We start from the raw sequence: 26,173 nt of genomic DNA, 5'->3' as shown, positions 1-26,173 counted from the left end.
TCAAGCCCCATTTTACCACCACTTCCCCACCCATTTTACCACCACTTCCCCACAACAATTTCATGACTTGGAGGAGGGACTAAGACATCTGCATACAATGAGGCCTTTGAAACCTCTGCGCATACCACAGCAGGAGCCATAGCCGCTCAGTAGATGGCATGGCTTCGGGCCAGCGCCACGCAAGAGGACATCCATGAGAAATTGGCAGACCTCCCCTGTCTTCTGGAAAACCTCTTTGGAGATAAGCTGTGTGAAACTATGGCCCAATTAAAGGAGCAGAACATAGCAGTCTTGACCCTGGTGTCTCCCACCGAGCAATCCTTGGGCAAGAAGTATTACCCATCATACAGGAAGACCTATTTCCAAAGACAACTGTACAGGCCAAACTCATCTTGCCAGCCACTGTCATCACAACAGCAAAGTTGTGGCAGGCAGCAGAACCAAAGATAGCAGCTCACAGCCGTTGTCCCGGCAAATAAGTGACCAGGAACATGAGGGTGGACTTAGCTCTGGGGTGCAACCACCAGTTTTTCAGTCAGGGCACGGTTTTGCCCTCACTCTTCAGCTGATCCACCCCACACACCTCAAGCAAAGGATGGGGAGCCCATTTGGACCAAGTACAGACACAAGGACTCTGATCTGGCTGAGAGAGAGTCCAATAGATAAACCTCCTAGAGCTCCGAGCAATTGGAAATGCCATACGCATATCTGAGGGGTTCCTACAAGGAAGAACGGTCATGGTCCACATGGACAATCAGGTTACAATCTACATAAACAAGGAAAGAGGGTCCAGTCCTGGATGTTGTGCAGGGAAGCAGCATGCATCCTGGAAATGGGTGGAGTACTCATCCTTCAGATCTACCTGCCCAGGATGGAGAACTCTAACATAGACAAACTAAGCAGGATTTTTCATCCACATGAATGGGAGCTTCGCCAGGACATGGCAGAGGACCCTCTTCTAAGCTTTGGGGGTCTTCCACACATGGATCTTTTTGCTATGTAATGCAACAGGAACATGCAGTTGTTCTGCTCAGTCTACCCCAGCAAGAAGCAATTTGCCACAGGACGCGTTTCTCGTATCATGGACAAGAGGGCTTCTCTATACTTACCTCCCGATCCTGCTCATCTCAAACAGTACTGAAGTGTATTGCAGACCTCATCCTGATAGTGCTAGCTTGGCCCAGACAGCCATGGTACGCCTATCTAGTGCGTCTTTCCATTGAACCACCTATTCTCAGCCACAGTGTCAATCTGCTGATACAGTACGGCAGCACTCTTCATACCATGCACTCCTCGATGCATCTCACAGCATGGAGGTTGAAAGGACAGTATTAAGTCACTTACACTTGCCTTTGGAGATCCAAGAGGTCCTGGTGTCATCCAGGAAATCTTCTACCAGAAGGAACTATCGGGGCAAATGGCTTACATACTCAGCTTGGTGCAACATCAAGGGTATAGACCCCCTTCTCATGCTCACCAGAACTCCTTTTAGAGTATCTCCATTCCCTTCATCAAGCAGGACTGACTGCTTCGGTGAAGGTCCACATCAGTGCCAATTGTAGCCTACCAGTATTCAGCCATCTACTAGTTTCCCAGTTCATGAAGGGCATGCTATGTCTGACCACCAGTTCAAAGACCGCCTGTTCTGTGGGACCTCAACCTAGTTCTGGAAAAGCTAGTAACTCCCCCCCCCCCCCCCCCCCCCCCTTTGAACCTCTGGAAAGTAGTTATGAGATCCATCTTGGAAAGTTCTGTTTGGTCACCTTGACCTCCACAAGAGTCGGCGAGTTACCGGCTCTGGTTCACTATTTGCCATGCTTTGAATTTCATCACAAGGTGACTTTGTGGACACACCCCTCATTCTTACCCAAGGTAGCTTCGGCTTTCCACATCAGCCAAACTATTATCCTGCTGACTTTCTTTCTGAAACCGCACAAAAACGAGGGTGAGAAATGGCTCCATACGCTGGACTGCAAGCAAGCCTTGGCCTAATATAAGCGTAGAACGCACTCTGAATTTAGAACCTCACAATTGTTTCCTTCAGTCTGAATGCTCTGGGTCTGCCAGTTTCAGAGGACTCTCTAATTTCGCAGTGCATTCAGTTCTCTTACAATAAAAGATCAGAGACCCTAACCAGCTTGCCAAAGGCCCATCAGATGAAATAGATGGCAGCGTCAGTAGCTCACCTACGGGAGGCTCCTATAATGGACATATGTAAAGTTGCTATGTGGTCCTCTCCCCATACTTTCACTTCCCATTACTGTCTCGACCAGCAAGCTGCTGTGGATGCATTGATGGGCAGATCCATACTCCAATCGGAACACATAAGGAAAGACTGTCCACTACTCCAGACCAGGCTGGGTGCAATGCATCATACCCAGCCTAAGGAGCTGTGCTACTTTCCTACAGGGACCCTAGATACTGCGCTCACAACCTTCAGCTGGGGACTCCCAGTCAGCATGGCAAACTCAGCCTGCCTATCTGCAGGGGGGAAAAAGCAAACTTGCTTACCATAAACACTTTCTATAATTAGCGGGATGAATTAGCCATGCTGACCTGCCCACCTCAGTCTCCACTTCACTCTTCACAGACCTGCTTTGGAATAGACTGAGGAGAAAATGGAGCCGCACACAGAGCAAAATTGTCCTCTTTTGAAGCTCCACCTAGCTACCCCGGAGGGATGTCCCCGGACAGCATGGCAAATTTATCCTGCTATCTACAGGAAAACACCATTTTATGGTCGGCAATCTTGCTTTATATAGCAAAAGTAGCATTTTTAGAAAAGTTGGAAGCATGGTTGATCCTTGATTTTGAGGGTTTTGAGTAAAGTAATGTTGCTATTAGTTCTAGGTGACTGTGGCACACCAAGCTTTGCAAAGCAGGCAATGTGGACCTAGAGACGACTTGCATTGCCAGAAGAACTAGGGAACACTGAAAGCCCCACAAGTCACTCTTCCAAATTCTTAAAGCAAAGGGAGAGGGCAGCACACACAAACTCATCACATTGGTCCATTTTCTTCTACATGTGCATATACACAGGCATGACAAAGCAGCAAGTTCTATATTGTAATTTTTTAGCTTATTGATATTTTGATTTTTATATTTATATTTTACTTTAAGGATTTTATGGTATTAATTTAATTGTACTCATGACACCATTGTAATTTCATTTTAATTGTACACCGTTGTGATGGTCTTACGACTGATGTAATGGTATAGAAAACCTAAATAAACTATATACAGGAAAATGCAAGTGCAGCAGACGGGAGAAATCTGTATGAGATTGCCTGCTAGAACTCCCCTACTGCTGCTGTTCTTAATACTTAAAATGAATCACTTCGAGTACTTGGTGCATGCTCGCCTTGTCTCACTAAGAATATCCATAGATGACGACTTGGTGCTATTTGAGCCAATAGCTTCATCCTTAATTGAGACAACATAGCAATAAAGAACTAAGAATGCTGCAGTATGTAAATCTAATTTTAGAGAAGTTGCATTACAGAATAGTGAAAACAAGTATTGGGGGTCATCCATAAATATCAGCACACTTTGAGGTGGAGGGGGTGACTGATGAAGGGGTTTAGAGATTTGTGATGGTGGGGGTTGATTTATGGCTGGCCCTTTGGACAAGATGGGCAGACCAAATGATACAATTTGGCCTGAATATCTGCAACCATAACAGCTTGAAGTCAGATCTCCACACTAGTCATTATCTAGAGAATATGGGGCAGATAACACCCACATATATTTAGCCGAGACTATCGCAGCCAATAAAACAATCCAAATTCACTAAGGACATGTTATGAGGCAAGCCAGAATCTGTTCTGCTTCGGCTGTGCAGTGTTGGCCATCTTTGGCAGCATCTTCTGAAGGCAGCACAGAGGGACGCATGCTCCATCATGGCTCCTCCCCCTCAGTGTGTCAGGTGTCCTTGCTGGAAGTTCCCGCGGTGAGAGCTCAGTGTTTACAGAACCTTCCTGCCTCGGCTACAGGCTGACTTGTGCTGATGCCGCTTTGCTGTGCATTTTTCTTCAGTTGCCTCAACCCTGGTTTGGACCTTGAAACTGGTTTGTCTGCTGCCTGCCTTGACCCCCTCCCCTGGCTGGACTTGGATTTGTTTAGCCTGAGTGTCACTCTTCAGTCTTTGATCAGTCTTCAGCTTGAGAAGGCTGTTCTATTTTTTGGCTTCACAAACCCTGACAGCTGAGGCCATGGATCCAGTAGACCTAACAGCCTTACAAGTGATTCTAGGTCTGGCTATTTGGGTACAGCAACAGGGAGTTTTGGACCAGGTGACGGAGTTCTGCAAAGACTTGGCCACCTGTATGGATGCTCTTGCCATAGCTACTCCATTGCCGCCACCCCCCCCCCCCCCCCCCCCCCCCCGGCAACCTCTTCACCTAGCACTTTTCTTCGCTTGCCACCTCCTTTCAACAGATCTGCAGCAATGCAGGGGATTTATTAATTAGTTCAAAATACATTTCACTCCAAGCACTATTTCCTTCTCACAAAACAAATGTTACATTCATTCTTTTTACTTCTGGAGGGTCTAGCCCTAGCATGGGCATCCCTGCTGTGGGAGCGAGATGATCCATTATTGGATAACCTAAATCAATTCCTTAAAGACTTTAATCTAGTTTGATGAACCTGGACTATCAGCTTCTGCAGCTTTGGACCTTCTACAAATTCGGCAGGGGAGTATGCCATCCAGTTTCAGACCTTAGCTGCTGAACTTCGCTGGGGAGAAGACAGCCTCACAGCCATCGTCCATTAAGGATGAATTGGCAGGGTGATATCCACTGGACTCCTTAGAATTAATCCATTTGGCAATTCATCTGGATCTTTGCTTTCAGGAAAGGTCTCGAGAGCCACTCTTCGTCAGCCGGTGTGTTTAGCACCCTCTCTTCAATGCCTGCTTCTCTCCACCAAACCTCATGAAGCATTACCAGTCATTACCATGCAAATAGACCAGGTCAGGATTTCTTCAAAGGAGCGTCAGTGACTATAACAATCTTTGTTTATTTTGTGCAGGAGCTGATCATTATGCTGTAGCTTATCCTCTGAAGCTGGGGAAACTCTTGGACCTAGGATTGGAGGGAGAGGCCTCCCTGAGTCATGCAATCTCCTCTGCAGATCTTAATTTCTGTAAGTCTGTCCACAGTTAATGTCATACACATGCAGGCCTTTAGACACTGGAGCGGCAGGAAACTTCATTGAAAGAGTTGTTCAGCAATACCAGATTCCTACGGAACACTAAGTGGCTCAGGAATCTTTGGCCCATAGAATCTCCTGCATTACCAGGCCATTAATTATGACTACCGGATTGCTGCACCAGGAAAAAAGTTACCTTCTATTGGGTCTGTCATGGTTGAAGTTACATCAGCCTCACATAGATTGGAGTACACAATTGGCCAAATGCCATAAACCATGTCATATGGACTGTGATTCCAGTAAAGGCACCCTCTCTTAATGTCCTCTCTTCTATGCCAACTCTTCCTGAATTACCTGACCTGTATGCAGATTTTGCTGACACTTTAGTATATGAGCTGAAACCCTGCCTCCCGATCAAGATTGATTGCGCCATTGATCTACTTCTGGGAAAATTCCTCAGTCTACTCTCTATCAGTTCTTGAAACTGAGGCCATGAATCTATACATTCAGGAAAACTTGGCTTGTGGATTCATCAGGCTGTCATCTTCTCCAGCAGGAGCAAGGGTTTTTTTGTTGGGGGGGGGGGGGGGGGGAGGATGGTTCCCTACAACCTTGCATCTATCGAGGCCTGAACGCCTTTACCAGGAAAAATAGATATCATTTACCGCTTATAACTGAGCTTTTTGATTGGCTTAGAGGAGCAAAGATATTTACTAAACTGGATTTTCGAGGAGCTTATCTGGTTCAGATTCGGGAGGAGGTTGAATGGAAAATTGCCTTCAATACACATGATGGTCATGAGTATTTAGTTATGCCTTTCAGCCTTCGCAATGCTCTGGCAGTATTTCAAGCCATGGTAAATGACCTATTTCGAGATCTTATATTCACATGTTAGCATTTTTTATTTAACTATATTCACACTTTTTCCAAGTCTGAGCCAACAAAGTCCATATGACAGGTTCTTCAGTGTCTGTGGGGAAAATAAGTTGTATACCAAATTAGAAAAATGCATTTTTCACAAAACTACCCTTCTTAGGTTACATAATTTACTGGACTGCGAATGGACCCGGAGAAATTTAAGGCAATCTGGATTGGCTCCAACCAGTGGGTCTGTAGGCTCTACAACATTTCTTAGACTGCTTCAACTATTGACTATTCATCTCTCAATATTCAACAGTAGTGCCATTTTCGGCCTTGACCAAAAAAGGTGCTGGTGTACCTAATTGGGCTCCAGAAGCTATTCAAGCCTTTACAATATCCAGACCCTATTAGATCCTTCATTGTGGAGGTGGACACCTGCACTTAGGAGTAGGAGCAATTCTCCTACAATCAGCTGAGGCAGGGAGATTAGTTATCTGCCTATTTTTCAAGAAAATTCTCTTCGGTTGAGATTATTCTATAGGTGACCGAGAATTCCTGGCCATTAAGCTAGCACTCTAAGAATGGCAACACTTATTGGAAGGAGCTAAACATACTATCTACACCAATCACAAGAACTTGGCTTCTCTCACACTCTGTGACTAAATCCCTGAGAAGCCAGACTTTAACTTGTGTTTTTGGCCAGCAGAAAAATATTGAGCTGATGCCTTATCTTGAAGCTTTTACCCTGATTAAACTCCTGATCCGTCATATTGACCCAGCTCAAATCAGTCACTTCCACCTTTAAAGTTTCGGTAGGGAAGACAATTGTGCCCAAACGGTTAAGGGAAAGAGTTCTCCATTGGGCTCATGACTATCTTGTCTTGCGGGGCACCTGGGACTTCAACGGACTAAGGAACTTCTTTCCTGTTACTATTGGTGGCCACAGTGGGAAATGGATATGAAACAACTTGTAGAATCCCACCCTATGTGCGCAGCCCCCAAAAGCTCCTAGACTCTACCTTGGGGCTTACAACTATTACCGAGAGACCTTGGAGTCATATTGCCACAGATTTAATCATGGACCTGCCTCCTTCAGGGAATAATACTATCTGGGTAATAGTAAATCTATTTTCTAAAATGGCTCACTTCATTGCACTCCCTGGGTTGTCATCAAAACCGAAATTAGCACGAAATTGTTCACATCTTTCAAATCCATGGACTCCTCAACACATTGTATTGGATAGAGGAGTTCAATTTACTGCATGTTACTGGAAGGATCTCTTTGTAAAAACAATTTGGGATTAAACTTTTTCCTCAGTTTATCATCCACAGACTAATGGATTAATCAGTCTCAAGACATTTTTGATATGTGAATCGGCATCAGGACGACTGGTCTTCATTACTTTCATGGGCTGTGATTTGCCACAATAACCACATTAGACAAGCCACAGGAACTTCACCATTTTATTTGGTTTTTGGACATCATCCTCTAGTACCACTACCCATTGCCACATCCTCCTCTTGTCCTGAGGTAGATCTTGCTACTCAGGAATTAATTGAATTATGGGAAAACACCTGCAAACTTTTGCAGCAGGCCAGAGCTAAGAAGCAGGCAGATAAACTAAGACCAGCCCCACAGCTCCATCCAGGAGAGTTAGTTTGAGCTCCATAAATGGATATGTAGTCTCCACTCATATCCGTTTGTGGAGTGCAAGGCACCATTAGATGAATGGAGTCTACAAGATTGTGGTTTTTCTCATAAAAATTAAGATATATTCCCCCTGCAGATTACTTTTAAATATTGAATCATAAGCTTGAAGCTTTTTTAATGGTCCTGAGTCCAAATGAGTGTCTAAGCCCCTGAGGCGGCTGTTGTAAGAGCAGCAAAACTCTGCCTGAGTCGGGCAGTTATTTTAATGTCTCCTCCACAATAAAGATTTGAAGGACTTTGGCATCTACCCTTTTTGTTTACCTAACGGCTTTTTTAGATTGCCTACCTTCTTGTTTGTTTGGCACTGTCCATTGCTGCCCCACAATTGCCTTTGGTTTGTGCCCCTTTTTTCATCTGTCATGGCCACATCTGGGTTTTCAGCAATGCCTCTAGTGCTCAAGGACCATGTCTATCACAGATCCACATGAGAAGTCCTCTGCCTGGGGGCATCACATGACATCTGGAGTTGTGCTTATGCATACATATGACCCTGAAGGGACATCTGCTTCAACTCTACAAGATGGTGCAGCTCTTCAGGTCGCAGTCTGTGGCAGCAAAATACCAAGGAGCAACATTGGACACTGAGCCATTGACGTTGGTGGAACCTATGGTTCCATCAATGCCAGCAGACAGGGGTCCTGGAGATAGACCATAGTCTATCTCCTCCAGGCTTGAAAGCATCTGGTTTCTTATCTGCCTTGGCACCAGGGAGGGTACTGACATCGATGTACTGACAGGTATGGGGATGACCAGCTTTTGCTGCAATGCTCCTGATGGGACCCCACAGCAAGGAGTGCCAGGGGTCCATGACTGTCTTCACCAGTCCTGATGCCAGTCACCAATCCACCTCAAAGGTCTGAGGATCTGGCCACCCCTCCTTCCCAATCAGAATTGGTATCAGCACTGTTGGAGTAGCTAGAATGCAGTCTCTACCTAATGGTGGACTGGGGGTTGCAAGGCTTCAGTCCTGTGGCACTAGACCTGGTGCTGCCTATCTTTGTACTGCTTGTGGAGAAGCTCAATGGGCTCATCAGTTCATTGCTGACCCAGCTGGTGCTGGTTCCCAGCACAGTTTTGGTTCCTGGTGTCATGCGAACAGGTGTCTCATTATAGGCAGGGTGTCCAGGATTTTTTTACCCCTTTAGCAATATTTGGCAAATACTTCACCACTTATTGTTTTGCTTTAACTTTTGCAGTGACTTTGTTTTGTTTTCCAGAACCTCCCACCCTCAGTTGTGGCCAGTGTTGGTGGTAAAATATTTACTTTTGGTTCCTATAGGCTGGGAGTGCATACAAAAGGTAGGTAATTCAAACAATTTGATATCTTTTTCTCAATTTTAATATACTTATCCATTTTGTGAAATCTGATGGGTTTTTAATGTATTTTTCAGGTGCTGATATAGATTCTCTTTGCGTTGCACCTAGACATGTGGAAAGAACAGACTTCTTTCAGTCATTCTTTGAAAAATTAAAGCATCAAGAAGGAATAAAAAATTTAAGGGTACTTTATTTTACTGTTTAATAAAGCTGTTTTTATTCATTACAAGATTTCAAACAATTCACTGGTTTTTATTACTTGGTAGTAATACTGGTACAATCCAAGAGGCCAAGATTTCCTGTTCAGGATTAGCTATGCCAAAGACTAATAATTCTACCCCAGGAGGTATAGGATGATTTCCTCAGTCCCTACTTGCTTCTGGGTAGTGCCTTGTAGTTTGTCCTCTGGGAAGGCTTGCTGTCCAGATTGAGCCAGTACATTTTCTGGGTCTGTCATACTGGAGAGGTGATGGGAGACACTTAAACACAAAAGCTAGGACAGTTTGTTAAATAGTTTCACTGTAGTGAAAATGTTGGAGGCTCTTCATATTAAGATACAAGCTTAATGTCTGTCCTATCATTGTTCTGGGAATTTTCAGACTCCTTGCAAATTAGTAAATGTAATCTAGGATCCTTTGTTTTTAGTTTAAACCAATTTTCACCCATAAATTCCTGGATTTTTCTAAAGGTGACAGTCTGTTTAAACTGAGATTCACCCTGACTGATTAAAAAGCTGCTCCAGAGCTGCAGATGCAGTGTTTCAAGGCCTCCAGCCACGCTGGAAGCCAATGTTTGCCAAAGAGCATGCTGTTTGAAGTGCTGCCCATGCCATGCTTAAAGTCCTACCTTCTCATCCCCTCCTGTAGGAAGTACATGTTCTCCAGGTGGTGCATTGTCCTTTCACACAGAGGATGTCTCGCAGGGCTACTGACCAGGAGGGAAGGGTTAGGACAGCCATCATAGTTGGTGATTCATTTATTAGGAATGTAGACAACTTGGATGGCTGCTGGGCATGAGGATCGCCTGGTAACATGGTACAAAGGTGGTGAACCTCATGTGTCACCTAGATAGGATTATAGACAGTGCTGGGGAGGAGCCGGCTGTTGTGGTACATGTGGGCACCAATGACATAGGAAAATGTGGGAGGGAGGTTCTAGAAGCCAAATTTAGGCTCTTAGGTAGAAAGCTTAAAACCAGAACTTCCAGGGTAGCATTCTCTGAAATGCTCCCTGTTCCATGTGCAGGTCCCCAGAGGCAGGCAGAGCTCTGGAGTCTCAATGCATGGATGAGACAATGGTGCAGGAAGAGGGATTCAGCTTTGTTAGGAACTGGGGGTCCTTTTGGGGAAGAGGGGAGTCCTTTTTGAAGGAATAGGTTTCACCTTTAACCAGGGTGGAACCAGACTGCTGGTGCTAACCTTTAAAAGTTGCTCTCTCCTTTTTAAACTAGAATAAAGGGGAAAGCAGTCGCTCAGTGCATGGTTCGGAGGGAGGTATCTTCAAAGGATACTAGTGATGCATTAGAATTAGGGCATCCCAACAGTGACTTTCCACTAATAAGAAAAGTAGTCCAATTGCCTGAATTAAAATCTCACCTGAGCTAAAAAAAAAAATTCCAATTTATCCCTATCAATTCGAAAGCAGAATGAAAATACAAACATTTCAAAATGTGTTTGTATGCTAATGCCAAAGTCTAAGAAGTAAGATGGAAGAATTAGAACTTATAGCAGTGAATGACATTGATTAATTGGCATCTCAGACATGGAAAGATAACAAATGGGACAGTGCTATACCAGGGTACAAATTATATCGCAATGACGGAGGAACATTTGGGAGGCAAGTTGGTGCTTTATGTCCAGGATGGCATAGAGTCCAACAGGATAAAGATCCTGCATGAGACTAAATGCACAATTAATTACCCCAATATTGACTGGGTATATGTAATATCGGGACATGCTAGAGAAGTTCCTGGATGGAGTAAATGACAGTTTTATAGAGCAATTGGTTCAAGAACTTAGAGGGAGCAATTTTAGATCTAATTCTCAGTGGAGCACAGGATTTCGTGAGCGGTACAAGTGGTGGGGCTGCTGGCAATAGTAATCATGATCAAATTTGTATTAATGACTAGAAGAAGAACAGTAAGCAAATCAATGTATCTAGTGGTAAACTTTCAAAAGGCAAACTTTGACAAAATTAGGAAAAAAACTGAAAAGGAACAGCTACAAAGGTTAAATGTTCAAGAGGTGTGGACATTGTTTAAAAAAAAATCCTAGAATCACAGTCAAGATGTATTCATTAGAACATGCCATACTGGATCAGACCAAGGTTCCATCAAGCCCAGCATCCTGTTTCCAACAGTGGCCAATCCAGGCCATAAGAATCTAGCAAGTACCCATAAACTAAGTCTCTTCCATGTTAATGTTGCTAGTAATAGCAGTGGCTGTCAACTTAATAGCAGGTAATGGATTTCTCCTCAAGAACTTATCCAGTCCTTTTTTAAACACAGCTATACTAACTGCACTAACCACATCCTCTGGCAACAAATTCCAGAGTTTAATTGTGCGTTGAGTGAAAAAGAATGTTCTCAGATTAGTTTTAAATGTGCCATATGCCAACTTCATGGAGTGCCCCCTAGTCTTTCTATTATCTGAAAGAGTAAATAACAGATTCACATTTACCTGTTCTAGACATCTCATGATAAACACCTCTATCATATCCCCCCTCAGCTGTCTCTTCTCCAGGCTGGAAAGTCCTAACCTCTTTAGTCTTTCCTCATAGGGTTGCTGTTCCATTCCCCTTATCATTTTGGTCGCCCTTCTCTGTACCTTCTCATTGCAATTATATCGTTTTTGAGATGCGGCAACCAGAATTGTACACAGTATTCAAGGTGTGGTCTCACCATGGAGTGATAGAGGCATTGACATTTTTCATTTTATTCACCATTCCCTTTCTAATAATGCCCAACATTGTTTCCACACTAAGAAAAGTGGAAGGAAGGCAAAACTATTATTGGCATGATTAAAAGGGGAGGTGAGAGGCTATTTCAGTCAAAAGATCTTCATTCAAAAATTGGAAGAAGGAACCAACAGAAGAAAATAGGATAAATCATAAGCATTGGAAAGCTAAATGTAAGACTTTAAGAGAGGCTAAGAATTTGAAAAGAAGTTGGCCATAGAGGCAAAAACCCAGAACTTTTAAAAATATATCCAAAGCAGAAAGCTTGTGAGGGAGTCAGTTGGACTGTTAGGTGATAGAGGGGTTAAAGGGGCACTTAGAGAAGATAAGGCCATCACAGAGATTAAACAATTTGTTTTGCTTCGGTGTTTACTGAAGAGGATGTTGGAGATACCCATTCCAGAGAAGGTTTTTGTGGTAATGATTCAGATGGACTGAACAAAATCCATGGTGAACCTAGAAGATGTGGTAGGCCTGATTGACAAACTGAAGAGTAGTAAATCATCTGGACAGGATGGTATACACCCCAGGGTTCTGAAGGGACTCAAATGAAATTTCAATAGTTAGTAAAAATTTGTAACCTATCATTAAAATCATCCATTGTACCTGAAGACTGGAGGGTGGCTAATGTAACACCATTATTTAAACAGGGCTCCAAGGGTGATCTGGGAAACTACAAACTAACTTCAGTTCCAGGAAAAATAGTGGAAAGTGTTCTAAAAGTCAAAATCACAGAACAGATGGAAAGGTATGGTTTAATGGAACAGTCAGCATGGATTTTCAGAAGGCATTTGACACAGTTCCTCATGAGAGGCTTCTAGAAAGTCATGGGATAGGTGGCGATGTCCTTTCGTTGATTACAAACTGGTTAAAAGACATAGGATTAAACAATTTTCTCAGTGGAGGGGGGTGGGCAGTGGAGTGACTCGGGGATCTATACTGGGACCTGTGCTTTTCAATATGTTTATAAATGATCTGGAAAGGAATACTGAGTGAGAGAATCAAATTTGCAGATACAAAATTATTCACAGTAATTAAATCACAAGCAGATTGTGACAAATTGCAGGAGGACCTTGTGAGACTGGAAAATTGGGCATCCAAATGGCAGATGAAATTTCATGTGGATAAGTGCAAGGTGATGCATATAGTGAAAATAACCCATGCTATAGTTACATGCACGATGTTAAGTTCCATATTAGGAGCTACCTCTCGGGAAAGAAATCTGGGCATCATAGTGGATAACACATTGAAATTGTTGGCTCAGTGTGCTGTGGCAGTCAAAAAAGCAAACAGTGTTAGGAAATATTAGGAAGGGAATGGTGAATAAAACGGAAAATGTCATAATACTTTTGTATTGCTCCATGGTGAGACCACACCTTGAATACTGTGTACAATTCTGGTCACTGCATCTCAAATAAGATATAGTTGCAATAGAGAAGGTACAGAGAAGGGTGACCAAAATGATAAAGGGAATGAAACAGCTCTCCTATGAGGAAAGACTAAAGAGGTTAGGACTGTTCAGCTTGGAGAAGAGATGGCTGAGGGGGGATGTGATAGAGACTTAAAATCATGAGGTCTAGAACAGATAAATGTGAAGAGTTTATTTACTCTTTCAGTTAATAGGACTGGGAGCACTCCATGAAATTAGCATGTAGTACATTTTTAACTAATCTGAGTTCTTTTTCACTCATGCACAATTAAACTCTGGAATTTGTTGCCAAGGGATGCAGTTAGTGTAGTTGGGTTTTAAAAAAGGTTTAGATAAGTTCTTGGAGGAGAAGTCAATTGCCTGCTATTAATCAAGTTGACTTAGCAAATAGCCACTGCTATTGCTAGCATCAGTAGCATGGGATAGACTTAGTTTTTGGGTACTTGCCAGGTTCTTATGGCCTGGATTGGCCACTGTTGGAAACAGGATGCTGGGCTTGATGGACCCTTGGTCTGACCCAGTATGGCATATTCTTTAAGCAGCCAAAGAACCTGCTATCTGGTGCCATGAATGCCTTTGAAGCAAGCCCTGTCCACCAGAAGCACTTCCTGGCAGGCTCCCTGGCCCTGCACAAAAGCAGATGTGCAGTACTTTAGCACAAGTATCAAGTATTTTGCTGAAGAAAAGCCTGAAACTACTGCCAGTAAATAGAAATGCTATTGCAGGGGTTTGGGCGGGGGGGGGAGGAGAGAGAGGGACATGCTAGGCTGGAGATGGTGGTAGAGATGTCTTATAGTACTGGCATCTGTCCATAAAAACAAACTACCTGGAAAAAAGTCTTTTTTTCAACTTATTTTCTCCTGTTTTTGTTATTGTCGTAATAAACCCTGATAAATTCCCAGGAAAAATAAACAACAAAAAATGGAAAATGAAGGTCCCTAGGTATATCTAAAGTAATGAATTTGCTGCCAAGGGAAGCAAAGTTCAAAGCTTACAGCTTAGTTGGAATTGGCCCCTTCTGGAGCTATGGTGTCATGAGCCTTAGTGTACTGCTACCCAGGTTTGTTTCCTTATCTTTATCCTCTTCATAATCTAGCCCAGCTCTATCCATCTTATAGGGTCATTTATCAAATTGCGTTAAGGCGTTTTCGCATGCGACAGCACCATAATGCAGTGGTTCTCAACCAGTGTGTCTCCACACTTCCCAGTCGCCCGCTGACCCAGCTGCTCCCCTGTCCTCCTCCGCCTGGGCTTAAAATGCTATCAGCCTGGGCAGAACGCGGCAGGACAGCTGGAGGCATAGGCATGGTCTCTTCTTCCCGCCGCCCCCTCCCCCGCAGCCGGGAAGAGGAAGTGGTAAGCATCGTGTGCGGGAAGAAGAGACCATGCTAGTGTGGTCAGCGTTGGCCCGAAGAACAGAAGAGGTGCAGTCTGAAATGTGCAGCACGGCTCGGAGGAAAATGAAGAAAAGCATCTCAAACCCCATGGCCAATGGGACTCCTCCTTCACGAGGGCTGAAAATGAAGGAGGTTAGGGTTGGGAGGAGGCTGCTGCTGCCGCTAGTTCAGAGGGGGAGAGAGTGAATGAGCAAGCATGTGTGTTTGAGATCCTGTGTGTGTGATTGAGAGCCTGTATATGTGAAAGAGTATGTCTGTGAGAGCATGAATGTAAGTTTACGATTGGGAACCTGTATGTGTAAGTTTGTGATTGAAAACCTGTTTGTGTGAAAGTGTGTGTGAGATCCTTTGTGTGAGAGATCGTGTGTATGTATGATTAAGAACCTGTGTGTAGAAGTAAGAGCGTGTGTATGATTGAGAGCTGGTTTAGGTGAGGGAGCATGCAAGTATGTGATTGAGAGCCTGTGTGTGACAGCATGTATATGTGTGATTGAGAGCCTGTGTAAGCATGAAAAGAGACAGTGTAAGAGCCTATAAGTGAGAGAATGCATGTGTATATGAGTGACTGAGTGCATGTGTGTAAGTGTGTAATTGAGAGCCAGCGTGAGAGAGCGCTGGTATGTGACAGAGAAGAAGGTTCGAAGCAAACCACCCCTCCTGCTAATTCAAAACAATCTCAGGACACCTGGATATCAAACGTTTCCAGATATGCAGAGCAAAAAAATTTTTGTGTCCTTATTTTTCATTACTGGGTCTTTGTGTCTGCTATTTTGAAATATTTTATTGGTATCTAGAAATTTTTTGAGTTTTTAAGAACATAAGAAAATGCCATACTGGGTCAGACCAAGGGTCCATCAAGCCCAGCATCCTGTTTCCAACAGTGGCCAATCCAGGCCATAAGAACCTGACAAGTATCCAAAAAAAGTCTATTCCATGTTACCATTGCTAATGGCAGTGGCTATTTTCTAAGTGAACTTAATAGCAGGTAATCGACTTCTCCTCAAGAACTTATCCAATCCTTTTTTTAAACACAGCTATACTAACTGCATTAACCACATCCTCTGGCAACAAATTCCAGAGTTTAATTGTGCGTTGAGTAAAAAATAACTTTCTCCGATTAGTTTTAAATGTGCCCCATGCTAACTTCATGGAGTGCCCCCTAGTCTTTCTACTATCCGAAAGAGTAAATAACTGATTCACATCTACCCGTTCTAGACATCTCATGATTTTAAACACCTCTATCATATCCCCCTCAGTCGTCTCTTCTCCAAGCTGAAAAGTCCTAACCTCTTTAGTCTTTCCTCATAGGGGAGTTGTTCCATTCCCCTTATCATTTTGGTAGCCCTTCTCTGAACCTTCTCCATCGCAATTATATCTTTTTTGAGATGCGGCGACCAGAATTGTACGCAGTATTCAAGGTGCGGTCTCACCATGGAGCGATACAGAGGCATTAACATTTTCTGTTCTAGTCACCATTCCCTTTCTAATAATTCCCAACATTGTTTGCTTTGACTGTTGCAGCACACTGTGACTATTTCAATGTGTTATCCAGTATGACACCTAGATCTTTCTTGGGTTGTAGCACCTAATAAGGAACCCAACATTGTGTAATTATAGCATGGGTTATTTTTCCCTATATGCATCACCTTGCACTTATCCACATTAAATTTCATCTGCCATTTGGATGCCCAATTTTCCAGTCTCACAAGGTCTTCCTGCAATTTATCACAATCTGCTTGTGATTTAACTACTCTGAACAATTGTCATCTGCAAATTTGATTCTCACTCGTATTTCTTTCCAGATCATTTATAAATATATTGAAAAGTAAGGGTCCCAATACAGATCCCTGAGGCACTCCACTGTCCACTCCCTTCCACTGAGAAAATTGCCCATTTAATCCTACTCTGTTTCCTGTCTTTTAGCCAGTTTGCCATCCACGAAAGGACATCACCACCCATCCCATGACTTTTTACTTTTCCTAAAAGCCTCTCATGAGGAACTTTGTCAAACGCCTTCTGAAAATCCAAGTATACTATATCTACCGGTTCACCTTTATCTACATGTTAACTCCTTCAAAAAAGTGAAGCAGATTTGTGAGGCAAGACTTGCCCTGGGTAAAGCCATGCTGACTTTGTTCCATTAAACCATGTCTTTCTATATGTTTGTTTAGAACTTTCCACTATTTTTCCTGGCACTGTCAGGCTAACAGGTCTGTAGTTTCCCGGATCGCCCCTGGAGCCCTTTTTAAATATTGGGGTTACATTTGCTATCCTCCAGTCTTCAGGTACAATGGATGATTTTAATGCTAAGTTACAAATTTTTACTAATAGGTCTGAAATTTCATTTTTTAGTTCCTTCAGAACTCTGGGGTGTATACCATCCGGTCCAGGTGATTTACTACTCTTCAGTTTGTCAATCAGGCCTACCACATCTAGGTTCACCGTGATTTGATTCAGTCCATCTGAATCATTACCCATGAAAACCTTCTCCATTACGTGTACCTCCCCAACATCCTCTTCAGTAAACACTGAAGCAATTTAATTATTGGATATTCCACTCATCAGCTGTTTAGAAATAATCTGTTCTTTTTGTTAGTATGGTTTTACTGCTACTGATTTTATATTTCTTGATTTGTTTTATAAGGATGGGTGGTTTCTTTATTCCTTTTTTACTCTGCATACAGACACTCTGGCTTGTTGCAGTTTCCAATTCAGTTTTTTCTGCATGCTTCTAGTTGTGTGTTTTGGTCTCTTTATTCTTTGTTAGGTGAGGGTCAGCACATGTGACTCAGGTGAGGTTTTCTGCTGGAGTGTAGTTTCTGTGTAGGGCTTTATAGCAGCCTGATTTGGTCCATTTTCCTAATAGATGTATTGGTGTCTTAAGGCCTGGTGTAATATTTCAGTGTTGCCTTTTCTTAGGTAAGGTGGTTACTGTTTAAGTGCTGGAAATTGGTGCTGTTTTGGTGTGGGATGTTTACTATTTATGCAATTTCTGTTCAGACAGAATATGTATCTTTTCTTTGTGTCATTTTAAACAAAAATAATTACAGGACCTTTACTTCTTATTTCCACCATGAATTGTAATGAGCAGTGTCACACATGTGAGTGTGGCCTGTCAGGTATGTCACGATGGGGAAAAAGGTTGAGAACTGCTGCCATAATATATGGTGCGATGCAAATCAGAAAGAGGAGTTGGGGGACGGAGTGGGCTGTTCACAGTTTTGCGAAGCCCTATCACACAGCTTTAACGCTGATTTTTAGCTACACCTTTTTCAGTATCGTTAAGCTGTGCGATAGCTTATGTTATGGCTTTAGTGCACATTGTGGTGATTTTGCCCATGCTGGTTTTAGTTTGTTTTGAAGCTCCCGAAAAGCCAGCCTAGCTATCGGGGCCCGAGAGAGACTAGCCATAATGCCCTCACACTTGATAGGTATTTATCTCTCTATGGGAAGCCCACCTAGTGAGGTGAGGTTTAGGTATTAGTATAGGGGTTAGGGGCCATTTTGGCATTCAGAGTGAGACGTACAAACAGCACAGTGCTCTTGTGAAGATTTGAGGACCTTCAGAGTGTGTCCTCTGCCTGAGGGCATCACACTGTCTGTGGCTGTGATCTGTGCCCAGATGACACCCCAAAGGCAATCGGGCACATTTGGACAAAATGGAGAAACTGTTCAGCCCTAAATGTTTGGCTCAGTTGTTGGTGTCCAGGACACTACCCACTCGGTAAGGAAGTCCTGGCCTCCACACCCCCCCTCCACTGCCACGTCAGTCCTGAGGTGGGCACAGGGGACCAGGCGTGGTCGATGTCTTTCCAATCAAGATCTTGTTCTTCTCTATCACAATCAGTTCCAGGTAAGGACAGAGGTGAGCATCAGGAGGAGAGGAAACATCACCACCATTCATCTTCCCCCAACTCTGATCACGGGCAGGCATAGACTGCATCGGTGCCTCCCCTGAAGTGGTCTCTTGTGGAGGACGTGACTCCCTCTGGTCCTTCTGAGGACTCTTGGCGGCCTCCACCGGTGGCGGGTTCAGTGTTTTCTCATGGCTCGGACACTCCGATTTCGCTGCTGCCGCCTCTTCAAGCAGTTTTATCCTTGGCATCTTGAGGAGGAGTTAGAGGTGCATGTGATTGGCAGTTGGCCAGGCCCTTCAGGGCATAGGCTCTGGTTCCACTGGGACTGCCACTGCTGGAGGAGCAGACTCCAATGGTGCTTGTACCTCTTCTGGAGCAACTGGATATGCTGCTTGGTATCTTACCTCAGCAGCTCGCTCAGATGCCCCAAGCCCCTTCACTGCTGAAGGGGGCATCACTGCTGCTGCCACTAGTTCCCATCCCAGTGAGCAATTCCTTGGGTGAGGACAGGCCATCTCACACCCTCTGGCTCTGCCACCCTCTGGCTCTCCTGGGGCTATCTGGACAGATGCCATCTGTGCCTCCGGTGGCACTTTTACGGCCTTGAACCCTTCTGGTGCCCTCTGTTCCCTCTTCGGTTCTGATGCGGCCTGTGCGGCCCTCTGACTTGACACTTAGGGTGCAGTTGGGTGCTTGGCCTCCTGTGTTTCCAGACACACAAAGTGAGAGGGAGGCCCCTTATGATCCCTTGGAAGCATCCATTTTCTCCACTGAGGAATCTGAGGATTTGCCCTTGTAGTCCTCTCCTCTAGAAGAGTGGCAACCCCCACCCCAGATCTCACCTTCGCAGGGTTCTTTAAAGCCATGGGTGGAGTTGGTGCCTTTCCAGCTGTTAATGGAGCAGGGCTCTCAGCACAAGATGCCGGAAATCTTGTAATTCCTGGATTCCCCCAAAACAAGTGGCTGTCCCAGTCCATAAGAACTTTAAGGAGCTGGTAGCCCAACTCTGAGAGCACCCCATATTCATTCCTCTGAACTGCAAAACTGATAGTTAATCTGGTCCAGCCTCCCATTGGGTTCGAGTGCCAACAGCTCCCCCACCAGTCAATGGTGAAATTGGCCTTGAAGACGAAGAGGCTTCACAAGCCTGCCCAGGGCAAAAGTATAGGTCTCTGAACACTCTGACGCCAGGTGTTTCAAGGTGCTATGTTTACATCTTTTTTACTGTACAGACGTTCAAGATGAAGATTCTTATCTCGCTGGTTTACATTGAACCGAACATTGGAAAAGTTACAAAATAAGTATCTAACATCCTTGAACAAAGTCTGGGAAAAAGTTACATATAAAACTATAAATAACATGAGTATAAAATCAAAATACGTAAAGCGTATAAAGTGCCGTATAACAAGGGTTAATCAAAATAACTGCGTTAATCTCGAAGATATAGATAACTTCGGGCTGGAACTAGTGGCAGGGAGGGGCTGTCACGGGGAAGGAACTATATGAGGAGGGGGGAGATATCACTAGGGGGAGGGAAAGACGTTAAAGTGTTACAGCAGGTTTAGAACGTGCATCAGGAGTCCGTAATTGTGTCACAGGAGATTAAGGAAAGGCTTGTATGAATAACCAGGTCTTCAACTTCTTTCTGAAGGTAAGTGGGCATTGTTCCTGGTGTAACTCTGGGGGTAAAGCATTCCACTGGTTAGGTCCGGCTGTAGAGAAGGTGCGTTTCCTTATTGAGGGGTGGAGCATAGATTTAGTGGGGGGGAGCGTGGAGAGTCCCTTTGTAGGCAGTTCTGCTTGGTCTCTTGGAAGAGTGAAGGTGGAGTGGTATTTTTAGCTGGAGTGAGGACTGATCGTGGATGGATTTGTGTATGATAGTGAGTGACTTATAGAGAATTCTGAAATTGATGGGAAGCCAATGTAGATTCTTGAGAATGGGTGTGATGTTCTCTTCGACTAGCGTTAGTATTCTTGCGGCGGCATTCTGGAGCATCTGCAAAGGTTTCGTGGAGGTTGCCGGGAGGCCAAGGAGAAGAGTTAGTTCTCAGTTTTTGAGAATAGAGTGGCTTGAAGAACTGTGTGGAAATCGTGAAAGTACAGGAGAGGTCTGAGCCTTTTTAGAATGTGAAGCTTATAGAAGCATTCTTTAGTTGTATTGCTGATAAATTTTTTAAAGTTCAGTTGGTTGTCCAGTATCGCTCCAAGATCTCACGTGTGTTGTAGTGGCTGTAGTGAGGTTGTTGACAGAGGGGTTAATGTCATTGCTAGAGATGAGGAGGAGTTCTGTTTTTGTAGTATTGAGGACTAGGTTGAGGCTAGAGAGAAGGTTGATTTAAAGACAGTTGTTACAAAAATTGAGGGGTTTGGAGATGGATTCTGTTATGGGGATCAATATCTGTACATTGTCAGCATATATGTAATTTGTTAATTTTAGATTTGCAAGGAGCTGGCAGAGGGGAAGGAGATATGTTAGAGTAGGGGAGAGTGATGAACCTTGGGGAACTCCATGTGAGGAGCTTATGGGGTGGGAATCTTTGTTAGTGATCAAGATTGCTAGTTACTAACTCTACATGGGTAATCCAGGAACTGCTGGAAACAGGCCCAGGAGTTGAGGGAACACCTCCCTCAGCAACTTCAGGAAGAATTTCAGAGGGTAGTGTAGCAGGGCCTTGAGTGTGATAAACACGAGGTCCACTCTGCATGTGATGTTTGACGGCCATGAGATTTGCCGCAGCAGTCACTGTGGCTCGCCGTATGGCTTGGCTATGTGCCTTTGATCTGCACCCAGAGGTCCAGGACCACCTGGCAGATTTGCCTTGTATCTGTTGAAAACTGTTTTGGGGACAGGATTAGAGGTAATGGTGTAACTGAAGGACTAAAATGAGACCCTTCCACAGTTGTCAGCCACCCAGCCTCCCAAGAAGCCCGCTAGGCAGTATCAGAGGCAGCCTTTTTACTAGCCTCGCAAATACTTGATTTGTTTGATTTTTAGTTAATAATTTTAGTGAATTTTAGGTATTTTTGTCAATTACTAATTATAAGAATATGATTTTGAATTTGTATTTAGGTCTGAAATATTATTGTTAATGTTGTAACAGTTACGATGGACTGTCTTAGTGATATACAAAACTTAATAAATACTACCTGCCTGTCTCTAGAGAGACCTCAATGGACTCCAGCAAGACTGAAGACACGGCAACTTCATATACCCCATCCGATCCCAGCCCTGCCGCAGAATCCAGTCATGGGATTTTGACCGGCAGCCAGGTAGCATGAGCCAGCCTGCCCTGCCCCATGGTGTCAACTCACCAGTGGGGGTTTGACTGCAGTTCTTCACAGACTGGACTTTGATTACATCAGATCCCTGGGTCCTATCCATTATGCACCAGGGGTATAGACTGCATTTCCAACAAGATCCACCCTGCTCTCCACTGTGTCCATGGGAACATGCAGATACTTTGAGTAGAGCTCTCCACCCTATTACTGGCTTGGGCATTTGAACCAGTCCCTCCAAGCTAGCAGGGCAATGTTCTACTCCAGGTATTTCCAACAGTGGCCAAGAAAACTGGTGGCCTCTGGTCCATTCTGGACCTGAGGGTTTTCAACCAGTTTCTGGTCAGAAGTTCAAAATGCTCTCATTGGGAAACATCCAAGCCCTCTCTTTCATGGCTTGGATGTTGACCAGGTGTCTGTCCAGGCTCTGGGACTTTCGGAGGGCGTATCACGCATCCTGTTGGAGTCCAGAAAACCCTCCTCCACAAGAAAATCCTACAAACTCAAGTGGGAAGTGGTTTTTAGCTTGGTGTGTGGGACATGGTCTGCATTCCTTCTCTTGATCCCCACCAAAGCTTTTGGACTACCTGTTGCACCTCTGAGTTTGGTCTGCAGACCATGTCAGTGAGGGTTCACCTTAATGCCATTGGGGCATACCATCAGGGTAGGGATGGTGCTTCCAGCTCCACACATTGCCTGTGGGCAGTTCATGAAGGGCTTGTTACAACTTGGGGCCACCAGCGGTCTCCTGGGACCTTAATATCCTGTCTTAGCTCATGAAGGCCCCATTTGAGCGGTTACGGTCCTGTGACCTGAAGTACCTATCCTGGAAGGTCATCTTCTTGGTTGCGGTTACTTCAGCATGTAGGGTGAGTGAGCTGCAAGCTCTGATGTCCTACCACCCTTATACAAAATTGTCATGAGCTGGTTCTGTCTGCTCCTGAAGTTCCTTCCTAAGGTGGTCATGGAGTTCATCTCAATCAGTCCATTGTTGCCTTCCCTTTTTCCAAGACCACATGCTCACCAAGGTGAATGGGCTGTACACACTCTGGATTGCAAAAGGGCTCTGGCCTTTTACTTGGAACAGACAGTGCCTCACCACATAACATGTCATACTGGGTCAGACCAAGGGTCCATCAAGCCCAGCATCCTGTTTCCAACAGTGGCCAATCCAGGCCATAAGAACCTGGCAAGTACCCAAAAACTAAGTCTATTCCATGTTACCGTTGATAATAATAGCAGTGGCTTTTTTCTAAGTCAACTTGATAGCAGGTAATGGACTTCACCTCCAAGAACTTATCCAATCCTTTTTTAAACACAGCTATATTAACTGCACTAACCACATACTCTGGCAACAAATTCCAGAGTTTATTTGTGTGAGTAAAAAAGAACTTTCTCCTATTAGTTTTAAATGTGCCACATGCTAACTTCATGGAGTGCCCCCTAGTCTTTCTGTTATCCGAAAGAGTAAATAACTGATTCACATCTACCCGTTCTAGACCTCTCATGATTTTAAACACCTTTATCATATTCCCCCATAGCAGTCTCTTCTCAAAGCTGAAAAGTCCTAACCTCTTTAGCCTTTCTTCATAGGGGAGCTGTTCCATTCCCCTTATTTTGGTAGCCCTTCTCTGTACCTTCTACATCGCAACAATATCTTTTTTTTTTTTTTAGATGCAGTGACCAGAATTGTACACAGTATTCAAGGTGCGGTCTCACCATGGAGCGATACAAAGACATATTTTCCACTCCACTGTTTGTCTCCTTTGACAAAAACAGATTGGGGGTCGCTGTGTCTAAGCAGAACTTATCCTATTGACTTACAGACTATTTCCTTCTGCTATGCTCAGGCAGGCTTACAGCTTGAAGGTCATATCAAGGCTCATTCTGTGTGCACCATATCAGTCTGTAGCTCACTTGCTTGCAGTCCCCATTCACAAGATTTGCAGAGCGGTGAGCTGGAGTTCCCTCCACACGTTCGCCTCGCATTGCCTGGATAAGGATGGCCGGTGGGACAGTTTCAGTCTGTAATATTTCAGCCATGAAAACCCAACTCTCCCTCCATGAGCCCTGTCCTTAGGTGTAGGCCTGCTCCCCTGGTTGTTGCAGCTCTAGTTGTGCATGTTGGCACCTGTTCTCTGCTGCACATGTTGAGTGGCCTGGAGCTACATAATCATGTTAGGATGACCATCCTGCTTGTCCTTGGAGAAAGTTGCTTACCTGTAATGGTGTTCTCCAAGGCTGCAGGATGTTAGTCCTCACAAAACCCACCTGCCACCCCACAGTTGGGTTTCTCAGTTTATTTTATTTTTTTGTGAACTCTTAAGACAAGAGGGACCCCACGTGGTTAGCAACATGCTGGGCTTGCTCAGTGTGCCAGTCAGTTTCTAGAAAGTTTGGTAAATTTCTCTGTGCCGGGCTCCATCTGATACCCATGTGTGAGGACTAATATCCTGCTGTTCTTGGAGATTACCTGTTACAGGTAAGCAACTGTGCTTTCAAGAGGGAGATGTACTAAAGGTAAGATATTGGATAAGGATTCATCTGACATAAGAGAGGAGGCAAAGTTCTGAGGTAAGCAAGAGTTACAGGAGAGGATTTAAGCACAATTAGTGACTTTTTTTTTTGTTTGAATGCTAAGGAAATGTTTGTGGATTCAGGAAAGTGGGACAAAACTTCTGGAGGAGAGAAACATTTTTGGTGCTGCATTCCAGATGGATGAGTTCCAGTATTTAGCAGAATAGCAAATAGTTCAATATATAGTGATAAATCAGTTTGTTTTTCCCTGCATGAATAGCTGAGAAGCTGTAATAAAAGTTCTTATTGTAATTGTGTGTAATCTTGTCATTTTAAACAGGCAGTTGAAGATGCATTTGTTCCAGTCATCAAGTTTGAGTTTGATAATGTTGAGGTAGGAACCACTTTATCCTTTGCTAGTCCAAAACACAACTATGTTGGTAGACTGAATAGAAACATCTAGCACAATAGTTAGCTTAGTTTGATTCTCAGTTAACAATCAGCACACTTGTTGATACTCTTTACAAGAGGCTAAGATGGATTAGAATTGGAGAATGAATTCAATAGAGTGCTGTTTATCCAAAGATCCTTTTAACCAAAAACATTTTTCTGGGAAAAAAAAATCAGTTCTTGGTCCCTTATCTGTTACCTGAAAATTGGTTGGCTTTGTACAATCTTGTCTGGAAAAATTCCATTATTTGAAACTTTATCAGATGGTGGATTTTTCTGAATAATGGATGCTATCTAAAATGACATCAATACCAACCATTCCCAAGAGTGATATTCTGTACCATTTTATATAAAGGTCTTGTTTCAGGAGGAACTTGAGGCACATTGGAGGACCGGAAACTTGTATGTATTTCATGCCACATGGATAAATGGAGAATGTCCATTTCCAGTGCCATCATTTTGGCTGCTTTAATAAGCACTAGATTCACAAATTATGTAAGATGCATCAAAATGAGCTACTTATTCATTCTTTTTTTAAACGTAAATGCTGTGGCTAGTTTCCTCTTGTGATGTGTGGAAATCAGACTGGGGGCCTTAATGAACCACATGTTGCACTTATGCTTTGATTTCTTAATACATTATGTCATACTGGTTGAACTCATGACAGACTTCCTGAGCAGAGCGAGCAGCTTTTCTCCTGCATGGCACCCTGGGGCTTCTGTTCAAACTGTAGCCTCTTGCTACACAGATGAGGGTAAATGTTTCAACAGCCAGTGTAGGGCTAAAGTCTTCAAGTTCCCATAGACTTTAGCTTGAATTTTCAAAGCAGATTTATGCATGCTAAGTCACTCTTAAAATTCCTGTATTGTGCAGGTACACATGTTGACATGTATGCAGGAAATTTCACCTGCTGCTGAGCAACTGTAACATTGTGTACATGTATGCGCATGTTTTCAAAAAGTGTGTGGCTAAATCCACTCCCCAGAACTGCTGTGAGTGCTATCCACAATGAATATGCATGAGTTAATTTGCATGTCATGGAGACTCAGGATATGCATATTCCTTCTCCGCCAAGTTCTTTTCACCCTGTTATATGTAACTGCCTTTTTCCGCACCATTGTTATAGTTTGTTTACTACGCACCCCTGTTTTATGTGAACCAGCATGATGTGACTGCTGTCTCGAACGCCGGTATATAAAAATTTGAAATAAATAAATAAATAATATTCATTGTGGATAGCCTGAAAACCCAAC

At 43.8% G+C, this 26,173-nt stretch overlaps 1 protein-coding gene across 4 annotated transcripts in view; it reads left to right on the top strand.

The window, feature by feature from the left end:
* Positions 1–26,173, top strand: part of PAPOLG (poly(A) polymerase gamma) — a 246,617-nt gene that overhangs the window by 30,164 nt on the left and 190,280 nt on the right. For all 4 annotated transcript variants that reach the window (XM_029593721.1, XM_029593722.1, XM_029593720.1 and 1 more), the window contains exons 4-6: positions 8,941–9,022; positions 9,115–9,224; positions 24,811–24,864. In XM_029593721.1, the coding sequence (XP_029449581.1) occupies positions 8,941–9,022; positions 9,115–9,224; positions 24,811–24,864 (246 nt within the window). The remainder of the gene's footprint in view (positions 1–8,940; positions 9,023–9,114; positions 9,225–24,810; positions 24,865–26,173) is intronic.

Source organism: Rhinatrema bivittatum, chromosome 3 (genome assembly GCF_901001135.1).
Source record: "Rhinatrema bivittatum chromosome 3, aRhiBiv1.1, whole genome shotgun sequence".
NCBI lineage: Eukaryota > Metazoa > Chordata > Amphibia > Gymnophiona > Rhinatrematidae > Rhinatrema > Rhinatrema bivittatum.
Note: the sequence above shows the minus strand (reverse complement) of the source record. Positions and strands in the feature narration are given on the sequence as shown.